Below are 22,996 nucleotides of genomic sequence, written 5' to 3' on the forward strand. Positions count from 1 at the left end.
CACTGCAGCAAACATAAACACACAAAAATAAATAGTGTGAGGAGCCAAATATACAGACACAAAGCAGCAGAAGAAGCAATAAACATTGATCTGTCTGACTGCTGACAACACTGAGTTATCACAGGGAGTTTCCCCTCTTGGATCAGATATGCATACATGGAACCACGTGCAGACATAAATACAACATTTAGGGTTCATCCGACCTTTCTTTATTAGCAGGGAGGACTACGACAAAATCCAGGAAGAAGATAAGAAGCTCAGGCTGATAAAACAAAAGTCTCCTTGTTATGAAACCAGAGACCAAATTACTGTACAGCATCAAATATGTTATGTAATTGAATCAAGTCAAAGTACATTTGAAGATTTAGAGATTTTTGAAGAAGACTAGTCAAAAATGTTTGCTTAACACTATTGTCTTCATGTGAGAGGCATCAGTTCAAACTATACTGTCAATGAGACTTCATTCAATCTGCAAAAATGAAACCAAAGGAGTTCAGTGTCTCTGTGTAACTTCTCAGTGACTTGATACAAAACAGATGGAACACATGGCCCATTTTGGTGGTTGGGTTTTTAACTGTAAGGTGTATTACTGTATCCTCAGAGTCTAAACATATCCATAGCCATGTGTGACATTCACTCTTAGGGTCAATTCAATGTGAAGTTGCCCAGACACCTTCTGACAGGTTTCTGGTATGAAGGGGGCACGGTGCACTTACAGTGCAATACTTCCTTGCGCACATTCTTTAGACTGCTGCATCAACCATCTCAAATTTAAAGCAGCTACAAGGGACTTTTAATTTTGTTGATTCTGGCGGCCCCTGTGGACTAAAGCGGTATGCCACGTATTTGTAACTTTATTTTTCTTTGTTAAACAAAACTTTTTACAGGATTCATAGCGATGAGGTTATGTATCTATTTGAGGCTAAGTAAGATTAATACCAGTATTATTTTGATGGTGAAACACAGTAAACTTTGTTTTAGTGCTGTTCATACACCTAGGTTAGCCTACATGTAGCCCACAGCTAACAGAGTTGGCCGCTCGGTAAAAGTAAGGCTAAATTTGTCAGCATTCCCTTGTAATGTTATGATTTTCTGTGGAATCCAACCCATTGACAAGCATGGAGAAAACCTATTACTAAAAATTGCCAATCTTCTTGCTGATGGTCTTGTTTGCCTATGTAGGTCATATTCATATACTGTAGAGGCATCAGTATTAAACTGAGACTCTTTCATAACCAGTTACAAACTCCTTGTACACATTTAAATTGAATTACAATGTCAGTGCCCACTGTAGTTTATATTGGTTACAGGCAAATCGCAGTGAGTTTAAAGTTAATAAAATACTGCATTTCAGTGCACACAATATACAGTAAAGGAAGCAAAAGTAAGGAAATAAATCACAAGGCAAAGGAGAGCATGCTGGTCCAGTTGACCCTTACATAAAAAAACCTGAGTCACACTCTGTGAGGTGTGTGCTTATTTGCCAGTAAACAAAGCAATGAACATGAAAAAAACAGAATTAAAGGATACAAATGCCACATTTAGGAATAAATTAACCACAAAGGACACAAGTCCTGCCAAGACAAATAAGACATACACTGAAATTGTTAACCTGCATTTGGCACTGATTTAGATTGTAAGGTTAATTGACTTAATTTCCACAGAACAGGTTTCTGTAGACTTACTGTAAGCAATTTAGCAAGAAACTATTATCTACATAAAGATAAAACCAAATCTGATTTTTATCTCACTACATGTATAACATTTGCTGAGGAAATGATTTGCCACCATAGTCAGATTTCCTGATTACCATGGAAACAACCGGTTAAAGTACTTCTTTATAAATTAAATAAGTCACCTTGATTTCTCAAATGAATAACAGCTAAGTGCTGACCACATGAGACAACATACCTATTAACATATAAAGATGCTCCATTTAAATAGAAACAACACACATGTACAGAACACACACATGCAGAGAGACTTATTTAGTAAGTGTACCTCTCATTCAGTGAAAACCAGGAGCCATACTGTAACTCACATTTCTTCTACTCACTGATCAGCTTGTAGTCCATTCTGTGAAAGTGCTTCATGGTTGCTAGATACAGCTGGCCGCTCTGCTTCCACACTGACAGTTCAGTGCCAGAGTGACCGAGGTACACTTGTACACATTTGAGTCCCGTCTCTCCTGCAGCTGCTCTCTCTCTCGCTCTCTCTCTCTTGCTCTCTCTCTCTCTTCTCTATGTCTCTCTCCCTGACTCCATTACTAACTTAAACTCTCTCCAGCTGTATCCACACTATCTTTGTCTCTTGCTCCTTTTTCCCCTCACCTGGTTTCTCTCCTGTTCCTTATCAGCAAACAGTTCTTGCTCTCTCTCTTGACTAGATTCACTATTCCTCTCTCTCTCCCCTCTCTTTCTGTCTCCTGCCCACCCTTCACTGACACCATACATAGTTCACAGCCTTGTGCTAGAGTTAGACCAGCCATCCAGACCCACTACATGAACACACACACAGTCATAATTCACACACTCATATAGACAGACTATAGAAACCAGTTATTGAAGATAGCAGTGAATGTGCTGATTGTTACTCAGGTGATTACTTCTCAGTGTGTCTTTACCAACTTTGCTCAGCTATGGTTTATTGCTGAGACAATATGTCAACAATAAGCCATATACTCACAGTTTACAACATCTCAATTGTGAGGATTGGCTGCTTTTCTTCGTTTTAAATCACTGTAATTTGAATGTCTTTGGGTTTTAGACTTTTGGGTCCTACATAACAAGCTTTTTGAGTGTGACACTCCGGGCTCCAGAAAACTATGGTGGCCACAATATTCATTTTATCAACTAAACAATACATCTGAAATATAATTAACAGATTAAGCAATACTGGAAATAATTGTTAGTTGAAACCAGGGTTGCAAAGTGTCAGAATACTCATTTATAGGGAAATTAAACATAAAAAAGCAAATCTTATGACATGTTTTGTTTAACAATATGTAGAATATATCAATAGAATATGTAACCATGCACTTCATTCAGTGCACGCTTCAATTTAATGTTCAGATAATAAGCCAACATCCCTAGAATATGAATCAGTAAAATTACAACCCTCTGCTTGCACAGTGCATTCTCCCATGATATGTGCAGCCGACACTACTGCACTGGGTGAGCCAAAGAAATAAACGCTTTCAGGTCAGTTTTGATTAGACTACAGTGAATATATTTTATTTATTTTTTTATGATATTTAATTTTACCAGCAGATAGTAGCTAAAGTCAATGTACACAATTAACTTGTTAAGACCTCTGCTTGGTTTTTTTGCTAGCTAGTTATTACCATGTGCGATGTGGCTTGATTTAGCATGCTAATTAAGGAGTTCCATTCATTCTTTCATTTCATTAAAGAGTTCATCTCAGCTAAACTGCAGGTTTTTTTTTTTATCCATTTCTATTAGAAGGGTTATTAAATACTGTCTTTTAATGATATGGTACAAGGTTTCATTCTATCTGCATATAACATTGTTAATACAGCCTGAGTAAATAACCATTATATTACTCTATATTTCCATTTTATTCACATGTTTTTCCATGGAAAGTTTTCGTCTTGAATATTCCTTGTATTCTGCAACCCCATAGCAACCCTACACTGTGTAGTACAGCATTATTGACACATGGTAAAGACAGCCTAGGAAAATAACCCCTCTATCTCCATTTTATTCAATTTTTTTCCCATTGATTCCTATATTTTCCCGTTAATTCCCATGGAAAGTTTTCATAACAAATAATACATAATAAAAGTATGTTTGATGAAGCAATTTGTCCTCCGTTTGTTACTCAATTAATACAGAGCAGACATTTGAGATGGAAATTACATTTTCAGCAGTGAGCTTCACCTAAATGCTTGATTATCATTCTGTTTAGAGAAGCTGTCTTGTCTGTTATGTGAAGTGTAACATTTTCTATGAGCTAATTTAAAAACAGCTCCCAGGGTTGTGCAACTGTTATCTTGGTCAAAATATTATCTTTGATTTCACCAACATAGTATTTTTGTACAATACATCTTGATTTTTTTTGATAATTCCCAAGTGGAAAAATAATGTCATAATCCAGTCTATAAAGGTTCAGTATTTTTAGAAATTATGGCCATGTAAACAATGTGTGCTCTTGAAATCCTTGAGACTTCCCCTCCACTATGATTCCCCACCACATTTGCTGTCAATGGGTCTTAAAAGCTGGCAAGCAACACAATGTACAGTGATGAAAGGAAGAGAGAAAAAGAAAGAAGGAAGGAAAAAAGAAAGAAACACCAGTAGTGAGCTGGAAGGATGGCAGCCTATTACAGACCTACCTACTTCCTTTTTTGCATTACAGTAAATTGTGCGATAAAGGAAACGAGGTCATGAAAAGCACTTAAACCACTCCCATTTATGGTTCACATGAATACGGCTAAATCCCAGCAGTCTCCAGTAGAGTTTGTCTTTGCAGTTAAATAACTGCAACTGTGTTAGCTTTGACAGTGAGGGAGGGGACAGGAAATGAAGACACACAGATTTTAAGAATGTCACCACAAATCTATGAGATAACTTTGTCATTACTATGCAATGTATTATTCTGTGCTATTGTAATTATTTTGCTTGGCATATTTTGTTTTGTTGATGTTTTTGCCGTGCCTTCAGCTGTGCTTTGAGCTTCAGTTGGTAATGGTGTGAACTTCTTGTTTAATAAACAACATTGTAAATTAATTTTGTTTGGTGCCATTAGTGACTTTATGGTTTCTTCATTTTTGATTTCTTGTTTATACCAGTAATAATTTCTTTAAAAATGTGTATTGTAACTTTGTCAACTTTTCTGTCTTTGCACCGTCTTTCACGTCTTGCTTGTTACAAACAATAATATTAAATAACCTGATGATGAATATGTTAATGAAAGTGATGTTTAGGTTTCATGTAGGGCTGTAGCTAACAATTATTTTTCATCATTTTCCAAAGTGGCAGCACAGTTTGCTGCACTGTAAAGATTTTAAATTATTTTGTGCTTTAGATTCTGGTTACTCAAACTAAAAGATTGGTAAATTGTATTTTCTCCTAAAATATACAGTAAATCTATATGAGAGCTACAGTGGTGGCATTAAATGATCCCATCAGTGTATAAATTCTGTATAAGAATAAATACATTAACAGAGGAAAAAACAGGTACAAACAGAATCACACAATCACAATCAATCAAATGTCCGTGCCCATACAGAACATTCATTTTCAGTCATTTTAGCTTGTTATGCTAAAGTGAAAATTGCTGCTGTCAAAGCCTCAAACATCAACAGTATTTAAGCTGACATGGAGTGGGCGGGCATCAGACTTCAAACATTTAACAAAGACAAGCTCCATGAAACATAAACAACTGCTTCCAATGATTGACATATTAAGCAGCGATTTATGTCCTATCTCTTTATCTGACACAGAAACACACACACCACCTTGACCTCACCCTTGCACTACTCGTTTGGCATTTTTTCCAACACCAGTATTTGTCTTTGTAGGTGTCAGTTTACCCTCATAACAAAAGCATGTCACACTGACCCAGACTTGAGTAAAATATCATTAATCATCTCCAAAACGTTCCTCTTGATCTGCTACTAAAACCGAATGATTGCTATGCTACAGAAAGCCATAAGTCATTCAAATACATCAGAGGAACCAACAAAATGCCTTCAGATCATTACAGTGGATGTGGCATGCAGAGAAGGTGTAGAAAAACATTCCACCTCTCACCGCTCACATTAAAACTCTAAGAATACACAGAGGCTGGCCAAGCGATTATCCTGGTAATCCTTAAAAGCATTTGGGCCAGAGCCACTGATCGACTTTGCTGAGTCGTACTTCAAGCTGCAGTTTTGCTACCATCCAAAATCAATACCTTATTAGGACAGGATGGGATAGCAATAGGGATAATATACACAAGCACACTGCATTCATCAATTAAAGCAAAAATGGAGACCTCCATATCTCATAGTTTTGACCTAATATCATAATCATAATCATAATCATAATGATGAGAAAACAAACTCATAATTACAAGATTTGAATCTCATACTGTATAAATGCAGATGTTTTTAGATCAGATTGCAACATGTTTAATTCTGAAAAAAATATATATTGTAAAGAATATAAAGCATTTGTCTAACATAGCGCACACTCATGCAAATTACTGCTGGTATAGGCACATGTATTATTCAATACTAGGACTTTAACATACAGAGCAAATCCATCTGAACTTTTACCTGTAATATGCAATTGCCAGCATGATACAGATACAATGCAACTAACAACTATATAGGATACACAACAATTTCAGTAAGAATATTGTTCATATACATCATGTTTTTTTCATTTGCAAGACAGGTGCATTTTCACTTCACGAGGAAGATGAAGGCAAACAGAAAAGAGAAGAGAAAATGCACGGAGAGTGAACACAAAAGCTTTTTCTATATGTGGCTCCACAAAGATGACCCTCACCAGAGAAGACCAAAAAAAGCCTTTGATTTCCAGAGAACCACTTCAACACACACACTATGTTTCTAAAGCTCCAGGTATATTATCAAACCCAGTCAGTTTTGTGTGACAATTCATATTTTGTTCTGGATGAAAACAGAACCAAAAATGGATGATTGTGTTTATTCAGCAGGCACAAGAAACATCCTGGATGCAAGGTTGCACACTTAATAAAATGACACAAGCCCTTTGTTTGTTCACATAGAAAAAGCACATTATATAAGTGCTGGCAAGTTTTAGGGGTTTAATGCTCTGCTACATTAAAAAAACATTTTCATTTAAATCTAAAAAGCTCAAGTTAGACTGAGAAAAAAAAGCTTTATTACGAATGCATGAGGGAATAAGAGCAGGTTGTTCTGTTGAAACACTGAAGAGAGGAACAATACCATAAAAGGCAAGAAAGCAATAACTACACTAACACTTTCCAAATTTGAAACTTAAGTCAGACCTTCTCCAAGCTTCGGGATAATGAAATGTCTTTTATGACATCTGATTTTTAACACTACAATCAGTGCCTTTTGAAAACTGCAGCTCCAACTTAAAATGGTATTTGGAGTCAGTTGGAGTTGATGTTTCTCCTCAAATTGGCACTTCTTGAATCCAAACTTTTAAAAACAGCATTATCTCTGGTGACATATGCTGCTGCCCGGTAGACCAAATGTCAAGTTGTTTAAATGGCACAGGAACACAGATGGTTTCCCTGTGTGTGAAAGGCAGAGATGAGTGGTAGATCAGAAGCAGATAACTTTAAAACTTTCGGTCTGAGTCTTCAAAGGTAATACTCATGCGCAATACCTGGGTTGCTAGTTAGAGAGACAGAGAAAGTTAGACCTCTCGTGCTCTGTGTGTGTGTGTGTGTGTGTGTGTGTGTGTGTGTGTGTGTGTGTGTGCCTATGAAATCCTAGTCCTGCCAAGACCTCTAAGCTGCTATGTGTGCGAGTGTCTGCCTCTATTCTGTTTCCTGCAACACCCATTAGAACAGAACACGGTGTCATGTTTAAGATATGTGCTGTGCTCAGTGTGTGTGTGTCTGTGTGTTTCTGTGTGTGTTTTGTGTCTCTGAAAGCTTGTCTGACAAAAAAATTAAGTTTTGTTTTTAACTAATGACTAATAATAAATCCTATCACACAGATTCTATGTGTTTTTTTTCTGTGTGTGTCTATGTGTGTGCGTGTTTCCTTGATCTTACCAGAGACAGCCTGTCCCCTGGCCTACCGCCAGTGGAAATTAATGTCAGGATCGGCTTACATTTAAGTCATACGTAACATCATTGTAGAGAGGGTGGATGGACAGTTACCAGCTGAGCAATTGACCGACAGTCCGACTGATGAAGTCATGTGGGGAGTAAAAAAGACGCTAAGAGGTGACATAATAAATGCATGATGAGAATTTGTTTAGTCTCATTAAGGAAATACGTATTACAATTAATTCTAATGTCTTTCTATGGGCATTTCGGGGATAGAGCTAGCTCCCTGTTTTTTTATTTGTTCTTAAGGTCCTATTTGTAAGAAAAGTAGATTTTTGAGTCTCATTCCTAACTCATGAAATACTGACGCTTTGGGTTGGTGACCATCCTGACCTTCCATCCCAAAGAGTTGGGAATGAGACTCAAAACTCTACTTTTCTTACAAATACGTCTTTTAAAATATTAAAATTCATCCATAAAAAGGTTTAAAAAAGAAAGAAGGAAGGAAGGAAAAGCAGGCATATACATCTGTATATGTCTGTTTATTGTGTAAAAAACACCCAAATAAATTAAAAATATCAAGCTATCACTCCTGAGCTTTTCAGACGAACAGCGCAAGGATGTTTGAAGTGCATATAATCTCTTGTCAGATGTTAAGACATAACCTGGTGTGTTTGCATCTGTGTTGTGTGAAGTTGGAGTGGAGAGAGAGAGAGAGAGAGAGAGAGAGAGAGAGAGAGAGAGAGAGAGAGAGAGAGAGAGAGAGAGAGAGAGAGAGAGAGAGAGGATGGGTAAGAAGAGAGAGAAAGGGCAGCAGAGGAAATAAAAAGAAAAGGGAAAGAGAAAGGGCAACCGCTGGGATCAAGTACAGTCTTGCTCCTACCGACCCGTAACCCACTGCGGATAAGGAACCATGTGGGAACAGAGCGTGAGGAAGAAGAAGAGTGGAGCAGCAGACCACAGGGGAATAGTGAGAACCTTTTCTTCTCAGAATCAAATAGAGACAGGCTGTCTGCCCAACGTTCCTGCTTCACTTGTCATCCAATTTAATGCTAATGTGCTGTCATTTCAAATTCAAAAGTTTTGCACACTCAACAGAGAAATTAAACAACACCTTTTCTATACACATTCACCTTTCAGCACGGCGTGGCTGTTGAGGCCCTGGGGCAAAGGGTAAGGTAAAGCCGAGCGGGCACCGAGAGCAGCTGTGGCCTCTAGTAGAGCTCCGGTCAGCAGGGAACACACCGATGTCCTCTGGGCACAAGCACGATAAAACCTAGACAAGGTGGAAATAAGAAAAACACTGAAGTTTATCCGTGATTCTAATCTGACCATTTACTGTCATGTTCAGTGTTTACATAAATTATTTGTCTGCCTTTTCTGTCATGTTAATAGACAGAAACAACTGGCTATCTTATTGTCTGTCCACTTTTAAGTATCTACTTGAGGCCTTGCATTTGTAAAATGCAACATGAAAGCTTTACACTGACTTTTGGGGTGTTAGTGTTGGCACAGTACAAAGACAACTGGATCACTTTCTGTTTTCCCTCAGTGCAGCAACTACAAACAGCACAAGCAAAAACATGAGTTTTTTTTATTTATTTCCTATTTAATCTATAATAGAGAAGTGAAAGCAGATATAAATGATGCCTAACTGTACTGCAAGTAAGCCTTCATTTGGAGGATTGTGCAGACAAACAAGCACAATGAAAGCACATTTGTAGGGATCCAATCTAAACACTGATGTGTATAGCTATTACATCGTGCAATCAACATTTATTTCATAGTGATACGTTAACAATAAAGTAAAAATGTATCTATTGCCAGTTTATGCAAGTAAATGCAGATGAGAGATTCTCTTTAGATGATTTGCAAGTCTGTGGCCAACACTTAAATTCAGAAAACAAATCTTAATCTTCATAATTAATGCAATCTAGTACAAATTAACAATGCAAAACCATAGCCATCCATTCAAAGCCTTGAACAGAACTGCAGCTAATAATGTTTTCCATTATTTATAAGTTATTTTCTCCATTATTCACAATCAGACCTGAGGAATAACTGAATACATGTAACAGGATTACACAATTGGGATACAATAAAATGGTAAATGTATTCCAGCAAGATACATTCAGATACATACAGTAAAAAAGGGGATGACTTACAGGATTACAATTTCAAAACAAAGAATGATATACTAGTCTGGAACAATGCACTTGCTCACTTCGAGGGTCTCACACAAAAACGAGTGAGTGTGTTTCCTTACAGAAGACACAATCATTATTACGATTAAATAAAAAGTCATCTTATGGATATTTCATTTATCTTGTCTTTATTTGCATACGTTTGGTATTGAGGTCATCCAGAATATATCGGAAAGTAATCAAGTTACATTACAAATAATGTGGTACTTAGACTACATTACAGATCATAAGTAACCGTGCAAGCAACCCTCACAACCCTGCTCACAATTATTCAATGAATGTTTTGGTCTATAAACAGTCTGAAATGAAAATATGATCAGTTTATTACCCATGTTGCATTGAGTGCATCTCTTTAGTGTGTTTTTAAACCACAGAGTCAGTCTGTTTCATTTACCACCTACCTGTTTTATGTAATAAACACACATTACATTATCTAAAAGTTACAGTACCACCTACCTTTCCTTAATTTTCTAAATGTTTAAAACTGTCAATAAATAAATAATACATTTACAGCATCTCCAGGACAAAAATTTAATCAGATGATGGACCAAAAGGCTGCAAAAAAATAGGTGTATATGGCTGGTAAAAGGACAAAAGATGGCTACAAACCTCGGTGAATGAGATGGATGACAACACCAGAGATTAAGGCGGGGGTTCAGGTCAGGTCTGGCTGGACTGGCGGTGACTGTGTGTGATGGCCAGCGAGGCTTCCTGAGACACACACATCCAGGGCAACACAGAAGGAGCTTTTTGGCAGGATGAATCAGGTTGAGTTCCTCTCTGTTCTTCACATAGCTGGCGACCTGTTGAGAAAGACATCAACAAATGTGTCATTTACTTTCAAAATGCTGCAGATACTATTAAGCTGTTAAATAAAAGCTGCATTTATATTAATAATGCTGTCCCCAGATCATACTTTATCAACCTTCAAGTGTGTATTCACAAAATAACCATAATGAAAGAGCTCCCTGGCAAAATCCATTTCATCCAGAGCCGTTTTTCACCTTTGAGACTGTTAGATAACATTTGAATCAGAGGTTATTGTCATCGACTCCACTGCTGTGGTCATTATTGGAAGCAATTTCCTCTTGACAAAGAGTGAAAAGAAAGAATTAAATACCACAGAGGCACATAACAGATATGAAGAAAGGTGGGAAAGGAGACCCGGAGAGAAAAGCGTCAGAGACAGACAGATACACAGGTATAATGAGAGAGAGAGAATGATGGGGAAATTAAAAAAAAATAGTTTGAAGTCGAGAAAGAAACAGGAGACGTCACTGTGGAGTTTTAAACATTTTGACCTTAAAGAAAGGCCTCCTCCTCTTTCTCTTCACACTCTTCTCGGAATAAAATCCATCCAACTTTCAAGGAAACACTTATCCAACACGATTGACTTGTTCTTTGTCCTCGTGTGAACCTGCAGATGAGCTCCTCTGGCACAAATTTTAGAGAAAAGCCATTACGGCCACATTTTGTGGCACTGTTGGTGGGCACTTCAGCAGGGATGGATGTTAGAAAAATTGGACAAAATCAATACTGGTGACAGAGTGATGGATGAATATAATGTGAGTTTAATGAGAAAGTAAGACTCGAGTGTAATCGTCAGTAACAGTGTCCATCTGCACCGCTTCATAATAGTGCCAGGAAGGAGGTAAATGACGGCCATCAACCCTACAGGCTTACGGTGTAGATTCTCACATTAAGTACATGTGCATCTGTCCTGTTTGTATTAAGTGGTGTCTGACAGTGGCATAATGGGCAGACACACAAACACACGTAGTAAATGGGCAGCTATTTGTCTCAGTGGGATGGGTTTCCTGCATGGGGAGTAGGCCGAGCTGTTGTCAGATTTGGGCCATCCCGAGGGGAAAGGAGACATACCAGCCTGCACGTTTAAAGGGTGAGAGCGGGGGTGAGGCACAGGGAGAGAAAGGGTGAGACAGAAAAAACAAACACACACCAACACACTTCTGTGCTGACCTGCATTCCAGCAACAAGCTAATTGCGGAAACTGAAACTTTAAACATTATGAAATTTAAAAATGAATGTCCACTGAACAGACATAAAGTCTACTTCATTAACAGTGCATTTTTCCTCATTTAATACGGAGCTCAAAGCAAAACAATAGACTTGGCCTGAGTCATACATAGCCCTCATGCCTTTATTGTTTACTCTACATTTAGATGGGCAGGTTTTCAGTTAATTAAAACTGGAATTTCTCTTTTTCCCGTAACCAATAAACAATTAAAACCAAAAGGATTCAGGACTGGTAGAGAGGTTTGTGTGCTATTTGACATTGTTTGACTGTTTTACTTCTGAGTATCAAAGCAACAGAGATATTAAAGGACATTAATGAGTAGCTGCAAACAGCCCTTAGCAACAGCTGATATGGATTTAGTATTTGTCTCTAGACCATTACACACTATGCCTGTGCCAACCAAAACAATATTTTCCTTTTACAGTCCTCAAGTAACAAGTCTGTCTCTCTACAAATCACCCTGCTAATGATTGGAGGTTTTTTGATCTCTTCAGAAAAAAAAAAAGATTGAAATGTCGACTCATTATCATCAGTCAATGGATTATTATTCCCGTCTTACTTCATTTTTTGCCTTTATCTATTCTCATCCATGTTAAACTCACATTTTATTAAAAGGTGCAATATGTGAGAATTGGCGATGTGCCGACTTCAGACTCAAAACAAACAGAGGACAGCATTTCATCAGAGTAACCAGGTTAAGGCTTAGGTTAGGTTTGGACTGGAACTGACATGTAATAGCTGGTTAGCATGCTTACTTCAGTAAATATATCTCTGCAACACAAAGCATAAACCTCATAACATCAAAACTATTATTTCTTCACATTCTGTTGATTCACTTTAGCATCTGAACTAAAAGTCTTACATATTGCACCTGTAAGGAAACTAGAGATGACAACTGTCTAAAGCACGGTGGAATTGAGCCTTTAGTTTATATTTTGTGCTGGATCAAAATGTTTAATCCAAGATTTTCTAAATTAATTCTTATTGTGACAAAGAATGACAATGTATGTTTAACCTATCACTATTTCTTCTCCTGGGATCCATTTTCTTCTCAATATGAAAACATTTCCTCCTCATATGTACAGTTTAAAAACACAGCTACACAGCTCACTACTGTGAGACACAAACCAACAGTTTGAAAAAGGTGACAAATGAAGCAGAAAAAGCTGTGTGCATGTGTGTGTGTATACAAGTGTGTAATAGAGAGTCTAACTTCAAAGGACATTGCTGGGAATGTGGTGCTGCTTTTAATGGACACACAGCAGCTGTCTTCACATGCACGCACAAAAACAAACAGACTCATCTTCAAACTCCATGCAAACACATGCACATAGAGACTGTCTTTCAAAACAGAAACACACATGTATTACATACAGTAAAAAGAGAGAGGGTGTTTTCTCTGTTTGTCTCTGATCTTCTGATTCTCAGGTTTCATAGATGTCCCAAGACAAGTAAATCTATAAATAACAGAATGGAAATGGACTCGTTGGGTAGAGAATTAAACATTGAAGGCACAAGGGAATGAGTGAGTGAGTGAGTGAAGGTGTGAAGGAGTGAGTGTGGGAGTGAGTGAGCAAGCCATTAGCTGGTTTTAACATCCATTAAAAAGAAATAATTAAATGAATCAATGGAATTGTCCATTTTCACTAACACGTTTTCAATCTCAATATGAAAAAGATCACTAATGCAGGCAGGCAGGAGGACAGAAAGTACTTTTTTGTTTCAGCTCAATCACATGAGTACACATCATCCAATACCGGCATATCCATCGTGTTCTTGTCCTAAGTGATAGTACTACTGATCTTGCAATTACCAGTTAGGAAAACTATACTCAACTGCCACTAATACAGCTCTGTATATAGTGTTACACTGTGTGTGTACAGGAAATGCTAAAGGCTTAAGCTCAGTTAAGGCAAATCAGAAGTGCTAAAGGCAGCTGCACTGACTGAGCTTCACTTACAATAAATTATAGTAATTTCTAAATATTACTCCTCGTTCACAATTGTATGGTGTATATTGGACAGTCAAGGTTAATTTACTTCTTTCTACATCACAAGAGTTGTACAACAAAATGAACGTTGTGGTCACTTTACGCTACACAAGAAAAAAAAATTGAATGGTGGAGTGTTGAGGATGAGTTAAGGAGTCTCACAACCTAAGGAAAGAAGCTGCTCTGTCTTTTGGTGATACGGCAGCAGATACTGTACCATTTGCCAGACAGCAGCAGGGTGAACAGAGCATGGTTGGGATAGGTGTTGCCTTTTTGTATCCTTACAGCGAAAAAGCCTATAAACCCACTGTACACAACTTGCTCAGCACCAAACTTGCTAGCTTGTGAACATATGAGAGCATTGAGTAGCTAAAGAGCCTGATTTTTCACTCAGGAAATGGTAGAGACCAAAAACAGCGCAAAAAGGAGTAGTAATTGTAATGGACTTACATTTGCCAAGTACCAAGAAACACCACTGGGCTTCCTATATGCCGCATACACACATTTGTTCTGTGATTACATTTTAAAGCTGTTGTACTGTTGGAATATAGAGCTCTTTAACACTTAGTTTAGTTGTTTTTAAAAGTGCATACAGCCGCTTTAATTTCAGTTATAATCCCACACAACCTACTCTTATTTCCCCACTGCTGGAGACTCACAAAATGTTGACGCAACAGTTTGGATTGAGGATTTGAGGTCACTTTCTCGTGATGCTGGCTGTGCGGTGCCAACACTTTCTACTGCTCCAGAATGGGTGTTCACTTCTTTTCTTATTAAAAATGTCGCCTGGAAAAATATCCGTAGTAATCACCCAGAAGTCACCCATGCCCATGGGGGACAGCAGTTGCATCCAGGAATAAATATTTCACTACTCTGCAGGAGGTGATGAATTTTTCCACCAAGGTTGGCTACTGAGAGATAATGTTGAGATAATGGACCCAAGGCACATTCATAAATTACGAAGAGAAGAAAATAATAAAAATACACAAAAAAACAATATACAAACAAACACTGAATCTCAGATTACTGACAATCAGTCCACCTCACCTACAGTTATGAATGAGTTTGCCATTAAGTCCCATTAGCGCCCCGCTGGGTAATTTCTCTGCCTGGCAACAGCCATTCTGGGAAAGGATTAGCAAGGGGCACCACACAGATCTACTGAACTTTGAGCTGGAATGCACACACACAAAGGCACATGCTAAAATCCAGACATGCAAACACTCTCTGACTCATGTCTTTATGTATATCATACCAGACACATGCAGTATGTGGAGTAGGAGCATGCAGGACACTGGAGAGGCTGAGGCCGTCTCCCTGAAATCCAACCACCCACATCTCGACCTCTCTACTTTGATGTCTCAGGCCCACCACACACACTCACATACTCCAACGCTGACACCCTCTCCCCATACTAACACTCTCTGTCTCTTAGTCACACACACTCCTCTTCGATTACTCCTAATATTCTCCAGGACTTGAAGGCAGAGATCCCATGATACAATGTAGACCAGCTGCTGCGTGTGTCCGTACAGTACATTCCACTATTGCCATTGTGCCACACACAAACAAGGCCACCAAGCATAATCTGGCAATGATATAATGCAATTAATCGCACACATGGGATTAGAAAAACCAGTGTGGTACTACCCTGCCACCCCACACATAGTCTCCCACGAAGCTGACATTCAAGGAATAGAAATGCATAGTTTCAACTGAATTCTACTTTTAGAAGCATCATGGAGGGTCGAGGTTAGCCGAGGTTACGGAGGGGTCAGCGTTAAAAGAACTCTGTTATTCTGGTCTGTGGACTCAGAGCTGAGGTCACGGGGAGATACGTCAGCTTTAACCCCTTCCTTCACTGAGCAAGATGACTTCTGCCATACATCAGTGTTTTGGTTATTTTGGTCTTAGAAAGCTCATTTATAATGCTTCTGTGATTTTCTTTCTTTGCAAGACTGAACAAGATTCAAGTGCTTTGACTCGAGAACAAGACACCTCATGGAAATATGGCTCATTTCATGATACATGAAACCAAAATCACATTAAGCTGGATGCAACAGAGCATAGGAGGAGGGTTCAGGACAGCATGAAAAAGCTGCAGGATGTGGCATCATTTCCTCATCTGACCAAATGTCTTTCAAATTTATACCTTTTTCACAGCAAAGATTAAACCATCATCAATCAATGGTAAATGTATAGTTAATTAAACTTAACATACAAAAATGCATTATAAACCATTTATTTATCAAATTTATAAACATCAATTGCAACTTTATTGCCATCAAAATAATGTTTATAGATGAACTACACAGTATTTATTAACCACTTACAAAGTACTTACAGTTGCAACTTTACATTAAACTATTGCTTGATAAATGGTTTGTAAAGCATTTAATTGTTTGTTAACAGTTTTAAAAAAAATACCGTAACCTAAGTTTAATTAACTATAAATTTACCATTTATTCCAAAAAATAACTGTTGCCAGTCTTATTTTTTTAGAGCAATGTCACTTGAAGGTGAGGTACGCTCTTTCAGATTAAAAGCAATTAATCAGTACCTCAACAAAATAAGGCTACACTTAAAAAAATAATTTCCCTAAAACATTGACATCACACATTTCATTTACATTAATTACATATAGGATTTTCATGTAATTCAATTACATACATTCTATGTGAAGTATATAATTTGGTATTATACATAAAAGTTATCAATATGTAATGCATTACTTTAAGTATAATACATTAACTTAATTCAGGCAGACTAAGTTATTTAATTTAATCACATCAGCAGCGACATGATGGAAACACTGCATCAGATGATATCCTTTATGTAGAACGTACTGTATGTAAGTGAATTACATGGAAATTCTATATGTAACTGAAATACACAAAGTCAGTGTTTGAGTGTACAATTTTAAGAGTTGAGAGGCATTAAACATACGAAAGAAAATAGTAAAATCATGTAGCCATATAAAACCAAAACTTACATTTGAATTGAATTCAAATGAGAGTACTTTATTGTTGAAACTTGACAACTTAGTGATCCTGCAATCGCCTGTCCTAGGACATTACTTTTCAGTGTTTTTTTTGGCAGAGCAAAATGAACTCAATAAAACTCAGCTGCACCTGTCCATCGCGCGGCTCATTCTTGAAGCATTTCAAATCGCTGGAAGATTTAGTTCTGAGAGAGCCCCATATTCCTAAAACCCTTCATACCACTTGGACTGAGTGCTTGCTTTAATGCAGCGAAAATGGAGCCGGCAGAGCTGTTCCGAGGGAAACGAAGACAGCCTGCCCACCCATTGGGATGCACCTAGTCTATTTGAAAACTCGGTAAGGAGCCAGGTATGTTCAGCAGCTCTGGTATCTCTAACCCCAGCCATCCTGGGCCGAGTGAACCGGATCAAAAGACATAAGCCAAGCACATCCAAACATGCCAAGCAGACATCTCACCTCTCAGGTTGAACATTTGAATAGGTACTTCAAATGTGTGGCAAATATGTCTGTTTCTACATGTGTGTGTGTGCGTGTGTGTGTGTGTGTGTGTGCGCGCTTTGTTGTCCACAGTCCTAATCCTGCTTTGCATCACCAAGAAACAGACAACCTCTCTGCACTGTCCTGTTCTGCTCCAACCTTTTCTGCCGCTTCTGTCTCCACAAGGTAATGTTTGCTTTCCTGCAGCCTGAGCCTGGACTGTCTCACTGCTGACTGAGTGCTGCGCTCATCTGTGTGCACAAGCTCAAGGGCAAAAAAGTTGTTTTATGCATGTACTCGTAAAGGTTGTGTATTACTAGATATTTACTGTGTGCTCTGTGTGTTTATGTACTTCTGAACATACAAAGTTCTTTCTGGATGTGAACATATCGTATGTGTGTGTGTGTAGGTGGTCCACACACACACACTCAGTCTTGTATTGCTTAGACAAGAGGAGCCTGATGTCTGAGTATCTGTCTGAGGAAGACAGAAGAGTGCATACTGTGGGATAAAATACACACAGACAGACTGGAACAACTTCCCCTTATTAAAACATATCGAACAGATCTCAATCCAACTGAAATAGAAGTTATTAAATGAGGAATAAAGATATTGCCTTGACTTTAATATTATAAATATATCACATAAACTGTCAAGCACCTACCGCACATTTAGAATGAACAGACACCGTACACAAAACTGCACATAAACACAAACCTCCTGCAAGAAAGCAACAAAAGACTTTTCCTCCTGATCCTCTACTGATGTTTCATGGTGGATTTTCAATGCATAGTTTGGCCTCAAGGGCACAAAATATTGTCTTTGTGGGAGAATCAGCACTATGAACCACATTAAAAAGTTGGAACTTCAGACAAGAGGTGTTTGCCAAACTGACAGCAAGATCTGCTCCGATGGAAACAGAAGAAATGACTGGATGAAGGCAAACAAGCGAGAAATTATCTCTGCATGTCTGAAACGAAGAGAAACGGACACGATATGAAAAATGTTTGGCTGTCACACAACAAGCAGTGGAGTTTGTTGTTTTACGGATTAAGCCCTGAAAGAAAACCCCTCTTGTGTGACTCACATCTTAGGTCAGGCCCTCTGTGCCGGTGTGGATTATGACGCGGACATTTCTTGGGGTTAAACTCAGGCAATACGGCACTCTAGATGTCATGTGGACGTTGTAAGTTTGTGGGTGTTTTGGAACCCCAAAAGCTTTCAGGAGAGACTTCTCCCTGGGATTCCCAATAGCTGGAAGACTAACTTTACTCACAGACATTTGCTTTGGTCTTTACATGAAAAAGTGGCCTGAATTCATTTAAATAATGAGGATGAATGACAGAAGTAGAAAAGGCTGGAATGATAGGAAGAAAACAACAACTACAGAAGAGATCGACGAGGTTTGAGGAAGGTTTGCCAAAACAGGAAGAGAGGTTCAACAGAGAAACGGCAGAGGAACGAAGAAGAGAGCAAATGATAGAGTGTAAAAGGATATGAAAAAGGACAGAGCAACAGCAAAGACAAACAAAAAGGAGGTGAAAAGAGAAAAACACAGGGGAGCACAACAGAGGAAATGGAGAGGGAGGCCAAGGGTGACTTGAATCATAATCGCCTGTTGAATTTCACAAGGAGCCGTTTCACCAAAGATCCAAGAGCTGGGCCCACCTCCCGAGCACTGCCTCACACCTTTAACAAGCTTAGGGAATTATTGTGTGTACTCTATGCATGTGTGTGTTACACAGAAGGCGAAAGAAGTGGAAAACCTGACAAACTGCATGCTGCTTATTAGAAAATCGAACCAATACAGAAGTAGAGCTGCAAAGATTTGTCCATTAATCAAATTGCTAATTTTTTTCGTCATTTATTATAGTTAAAGAAGAGTCTTTAGGTTTTGGACTGTTGGTTGTACAAAAGAAGAAATTTCAAGGCATCACTTCAGGCTCTGGGAAATTTTTGATCAGCCTTTCTTTTTCTTGCATTTCACAGACAATTACTCGATTCATTGTGAAGATTATCAGCAGAATAATGGATAATGAAAATAATGATTTGTCGCAGCCCTACGCAGATGTTAAGCTCAACATACTGCAACATCCTGCAGCTGAGATGAACAGCAAAAATATGTGAAAACAAGCAAGATTACTTGCTAGTCATTAACCTCTTTCAGAGCCAGCGAGGAAGATAAAAACAGTGGAGAACAAGGAGAACGTGCAACAGAAAAGACACATTTACAGGAAAGGACTATCTAATCTAATTTGCACCGAGTGAATAGAGAGTAGAACGGAAATGACACGTTGTGCTTGGTCACACTTATGAGATGCCAAGACAATTCAGCACATAACAGTAATCAGAGTTTTGAGAAGATAAGATATCAATATTCGATAAATATTAATATCATCATTGCTATTTTTTATGTTTCATGTTGTGTGATTGCAATGAAGGAGTTGCAGTGGATGATTCCTAATGAGCTTACTCTAAATACAGAGGAGATAAAAATGAGGTTAAAGGAAACATCTGTCTTTATTGAGCCTTGGGTTTTATGCTCATGGTTTTTAGTAATCAGTTATGATAACACGTTGCTCACCAGCTGCACCACAGCAATTTAGGAGATGAAGACAATAAACAGAGCTTGATTAAATGAAGCAATGTTAACCGTGTATTGGTTTGGAAGGCCTTATTAGAGGGTTTCTGTTACAATCATCCACTTCAGTCTAGTTCGGTCCATGCAGGAAAATCTCTATGAGGACAATCGTGTGTTCACTATTTTTGTTAGGAAAACAAAAGAAGACTGTTTTCTTGCAGGTATTACGTACAGTACCTATGCAGCCAAAACAATGGAGAAATAATAGAGAATAGGAGGTCATGAATGCAGTCTAGCTGAGGCTTTAATTACTTTATTTGTGGTTGAAAAGAAGAGCTTTAAGGCTTGTACTGGTTGGTAGAATCCTTGTCTCCAAAATCTCTGAATTGTAGCCGGTGAGTAATATGTTATCATAACAGATAGGACAAAATATGATTTAGCTCTGTGCTCTAAGAGGGAAAAGCTAGATACAGAAGTAGAAAGAAATTTAAATGAGACGCCAGCGGATAGCAGGGGAAGTAAAACAGAAAAGAAATATGACAGAGTTGAGAGAGGAAGAAAAAAAAAAAAGCGGGGTCATCTCGAGGGCCAAAACAACCTGGAACCCATTACCCAGAGCACCCAGTGGGACCCCTCCACACACCACACTCCCCCACTTACAGTTCTCATGATGTCATACAACAGCGAGGCGCTACACTCTCCGACATAACGGCACACAGACCTGCTCAGACAGCCAGAGATAAGCCTGACGAATGTTTTTCAGCTCGAACAGTTCTAGACATAAGAAAAAGCCTGGTACTTCACACAGACTAATAAAGAAAAGGTTTGAAAACAGCTGCTGCATGAATGTTTTTGCTTGAAAGTTGAAAGTTGAAAACTGTACGAAAGTTGAATCTATTGATTGTTGCTGCTGTTTTAAATTTTGGATTTGAAACATCTCAATAGCTCCATTAATTTTCCTCAATCTACCATCTATGAGTAATGTTACATTTCAGACCCAAGATCTGCATCTAAATCTTTTGCACAACTTCATTTTCTTTTTTCGTACATTTTCTGAAGCTGACCTACAGGTGTACAGCAGATAAGTTCAGACGTCTTTTGACAGCACGACACTATCAAGTACTTTCCCTGCGTTCAACTTCGTACAACAAATTCGGCTTAATGAACTCGATTAGTCCCTTTGCCATAACACTCACCAGACTAAAATGTAAATCTTGAAGTGTGCTTCTTAACAGCAACAAATCACAATGAATGAAAAGATGCTTGAAGCCGAAAGAACTCGTAGTAAACTGTTTACTTACTGTAGCACAGAAAAGGCTGATATATTGAAGAGAAAGGAAGAAAAAGCACCAAGCTCCAATCCCTCTTAGTCTGTGTACACTTAGAAAAGTGAGAGAGGAGGCTTGAGAGAAGGAGAGCACGAGAGAGAGAGAGAGAGAGAGAAAGAGAGAGAGAGTGAGACGGATGAAGAGAGGGAGTGAGAGAGAGAGAGATCTCTACATCAGCAAGCCTAAGGAGGAGAGAGAGAAAGATGGAAAGGAAAGAGACAAGAGTGAGAAGAAAAGACGAAGACTCGGAGGTCTCTTCCTAATGCAGAGGGTACCCCCATATTAGGTTATGAGGCAACTGGCCCATCACAACCCAGCAGCAAGAAGGGAGATTTTATCAGCACACTCTAAACACACAAAGACGGAGGAGACACTGGTATACAAGATTTCAATCGATCCTCCTCCAGCAGCCCGTTCAAACTGTGTAAACAATGTCTTGACAAAACTCAAATAAGACCTCTGTGTTTTCATTAGGTGCTATTACACAGAACCTGAAAATCGACCAGCGAAGTCCCTTTTTTCAAAGGGAACATCAGTCACTCCGGTCTAAATCGAAAAGGGATCCACATTTTTCCACCAAAGACAATCAGGTCTTGAGTGTGTGAAGTCAATCAAAGTTAGTCAGAGGTAATTACGCTATGAGACGAAGTGACGTTTATATCAAGAGAGAGTGCTCTATTAATTTTAGTTACACAATGACTTAACATGTGCTTCGTGGTTGAAGTCAGGAAATGGTGCAAAACCAGTGGCCTAATTAAACTGTGCAGGAGCCGCAAAATATAGCAATGTGTTGATACAGATTGGACTACAACTAGGTCTTCTTCATTTCAAGTGAACTGCTGTGTGTCTTTTTAAATGCAACACGTGAGGTGATGTGTTATATTATGTGCCAAGTGAATACTGTCACTTCATATAGCAAACTACAAAACTATATCCTCTGAACCATCATGTGAAGCGACGTCCGCCATCTCACTCAAATGTGCCAGATGTAAGGCGGAGTATTTATACATTTATACAGTATGGCGTTTTCAGGGAAGACTGCCCTTGTGTATCCTCGCTCATGGCTCCTCAAAGCAGAGATAAAAGTTTTGGGACGGACTGCAAGACCTCTCCGAACATTGATGGTACATATATCACGTGGCTGAAAGCTCTAGAAAAAGTGGTCCTTGAGTTGGAATTATTTTAACTTCCACTTCCCAAATCAAGAGTGAACTTTCCCGCTCAACTATCCATGACAACTGAGCCAACTCCACCAACTGATGAAATACATATGATCCAACTGAAAGCTCTGGAGAAAGCTAGTAAGTGGACCTTGAGTTGGTACTGTTATGTCAAACTGCAGAAAACTTTGCTACAACTTTTACCAACATTTACATTATTGCCGCAATCATATCTTGAACATAAAATCATCAGACGTGTTACATTAAGAACAGTTCGTATAAATTGTACCTTCTATTCATCTATGTGATATCATGTTCTACAATGCTTCCTGATATCTAAACTACAGGGTAATATACTAAAACATGTCGTCTTGTGTGACAAACCTGGACACTCCATTTTATCCCCTCCTGGGTGAAGCCAGATTAAATCTAATTGAGTCCAGCGGTGTCATAATGGCTAAACAACACCCATGTTC

At 38.5% G+C, this 22,996-nt stretch overlaps 1 protein-coding gene across 1 annotated transcript in view; it reads right to left on the reverse strand.

Annotated features, from left to right (window-relative positions):
• The window catches only part of plce1 (phospholipase C, epsilon 1), a 78,056-nt gene that overhangs the window by 35,057 nt on the left and 20,003 nt on the right, over nucleotides 1-22,996 (reverse strand). Inside the window, exons 7-8 of the mRNA XM_073489493.1 lie at nucleotides 10,554-10,747; nucleotides 8,874-9,016 (exon numbers count right to left, since the gene is read on the reverse strand). Coding sequence (XP_073345594.1) covers nucleotides 8,874-9,016; nucleotides 10,554-10,747 — 337 coding nt within the window. The remainder of the gene's footprint in view (nucleotides 1-8,873; nucleotides 9,017-10,553; nucleotides 10,748-22,996) is intronic.

The sequence above is a fragment of the Pagrus major genome, chromosome 20 (assembly GCF_040436345.1).
Source record: "Pagrus major chromosome 20, Pma_NU_1.0".
Taxonomy (NCBI): Eukaryota; Metazoa; Chordata; class Actinopteri; order Spariformes; family Sparidae; genus Pagrus; species Pagrus major.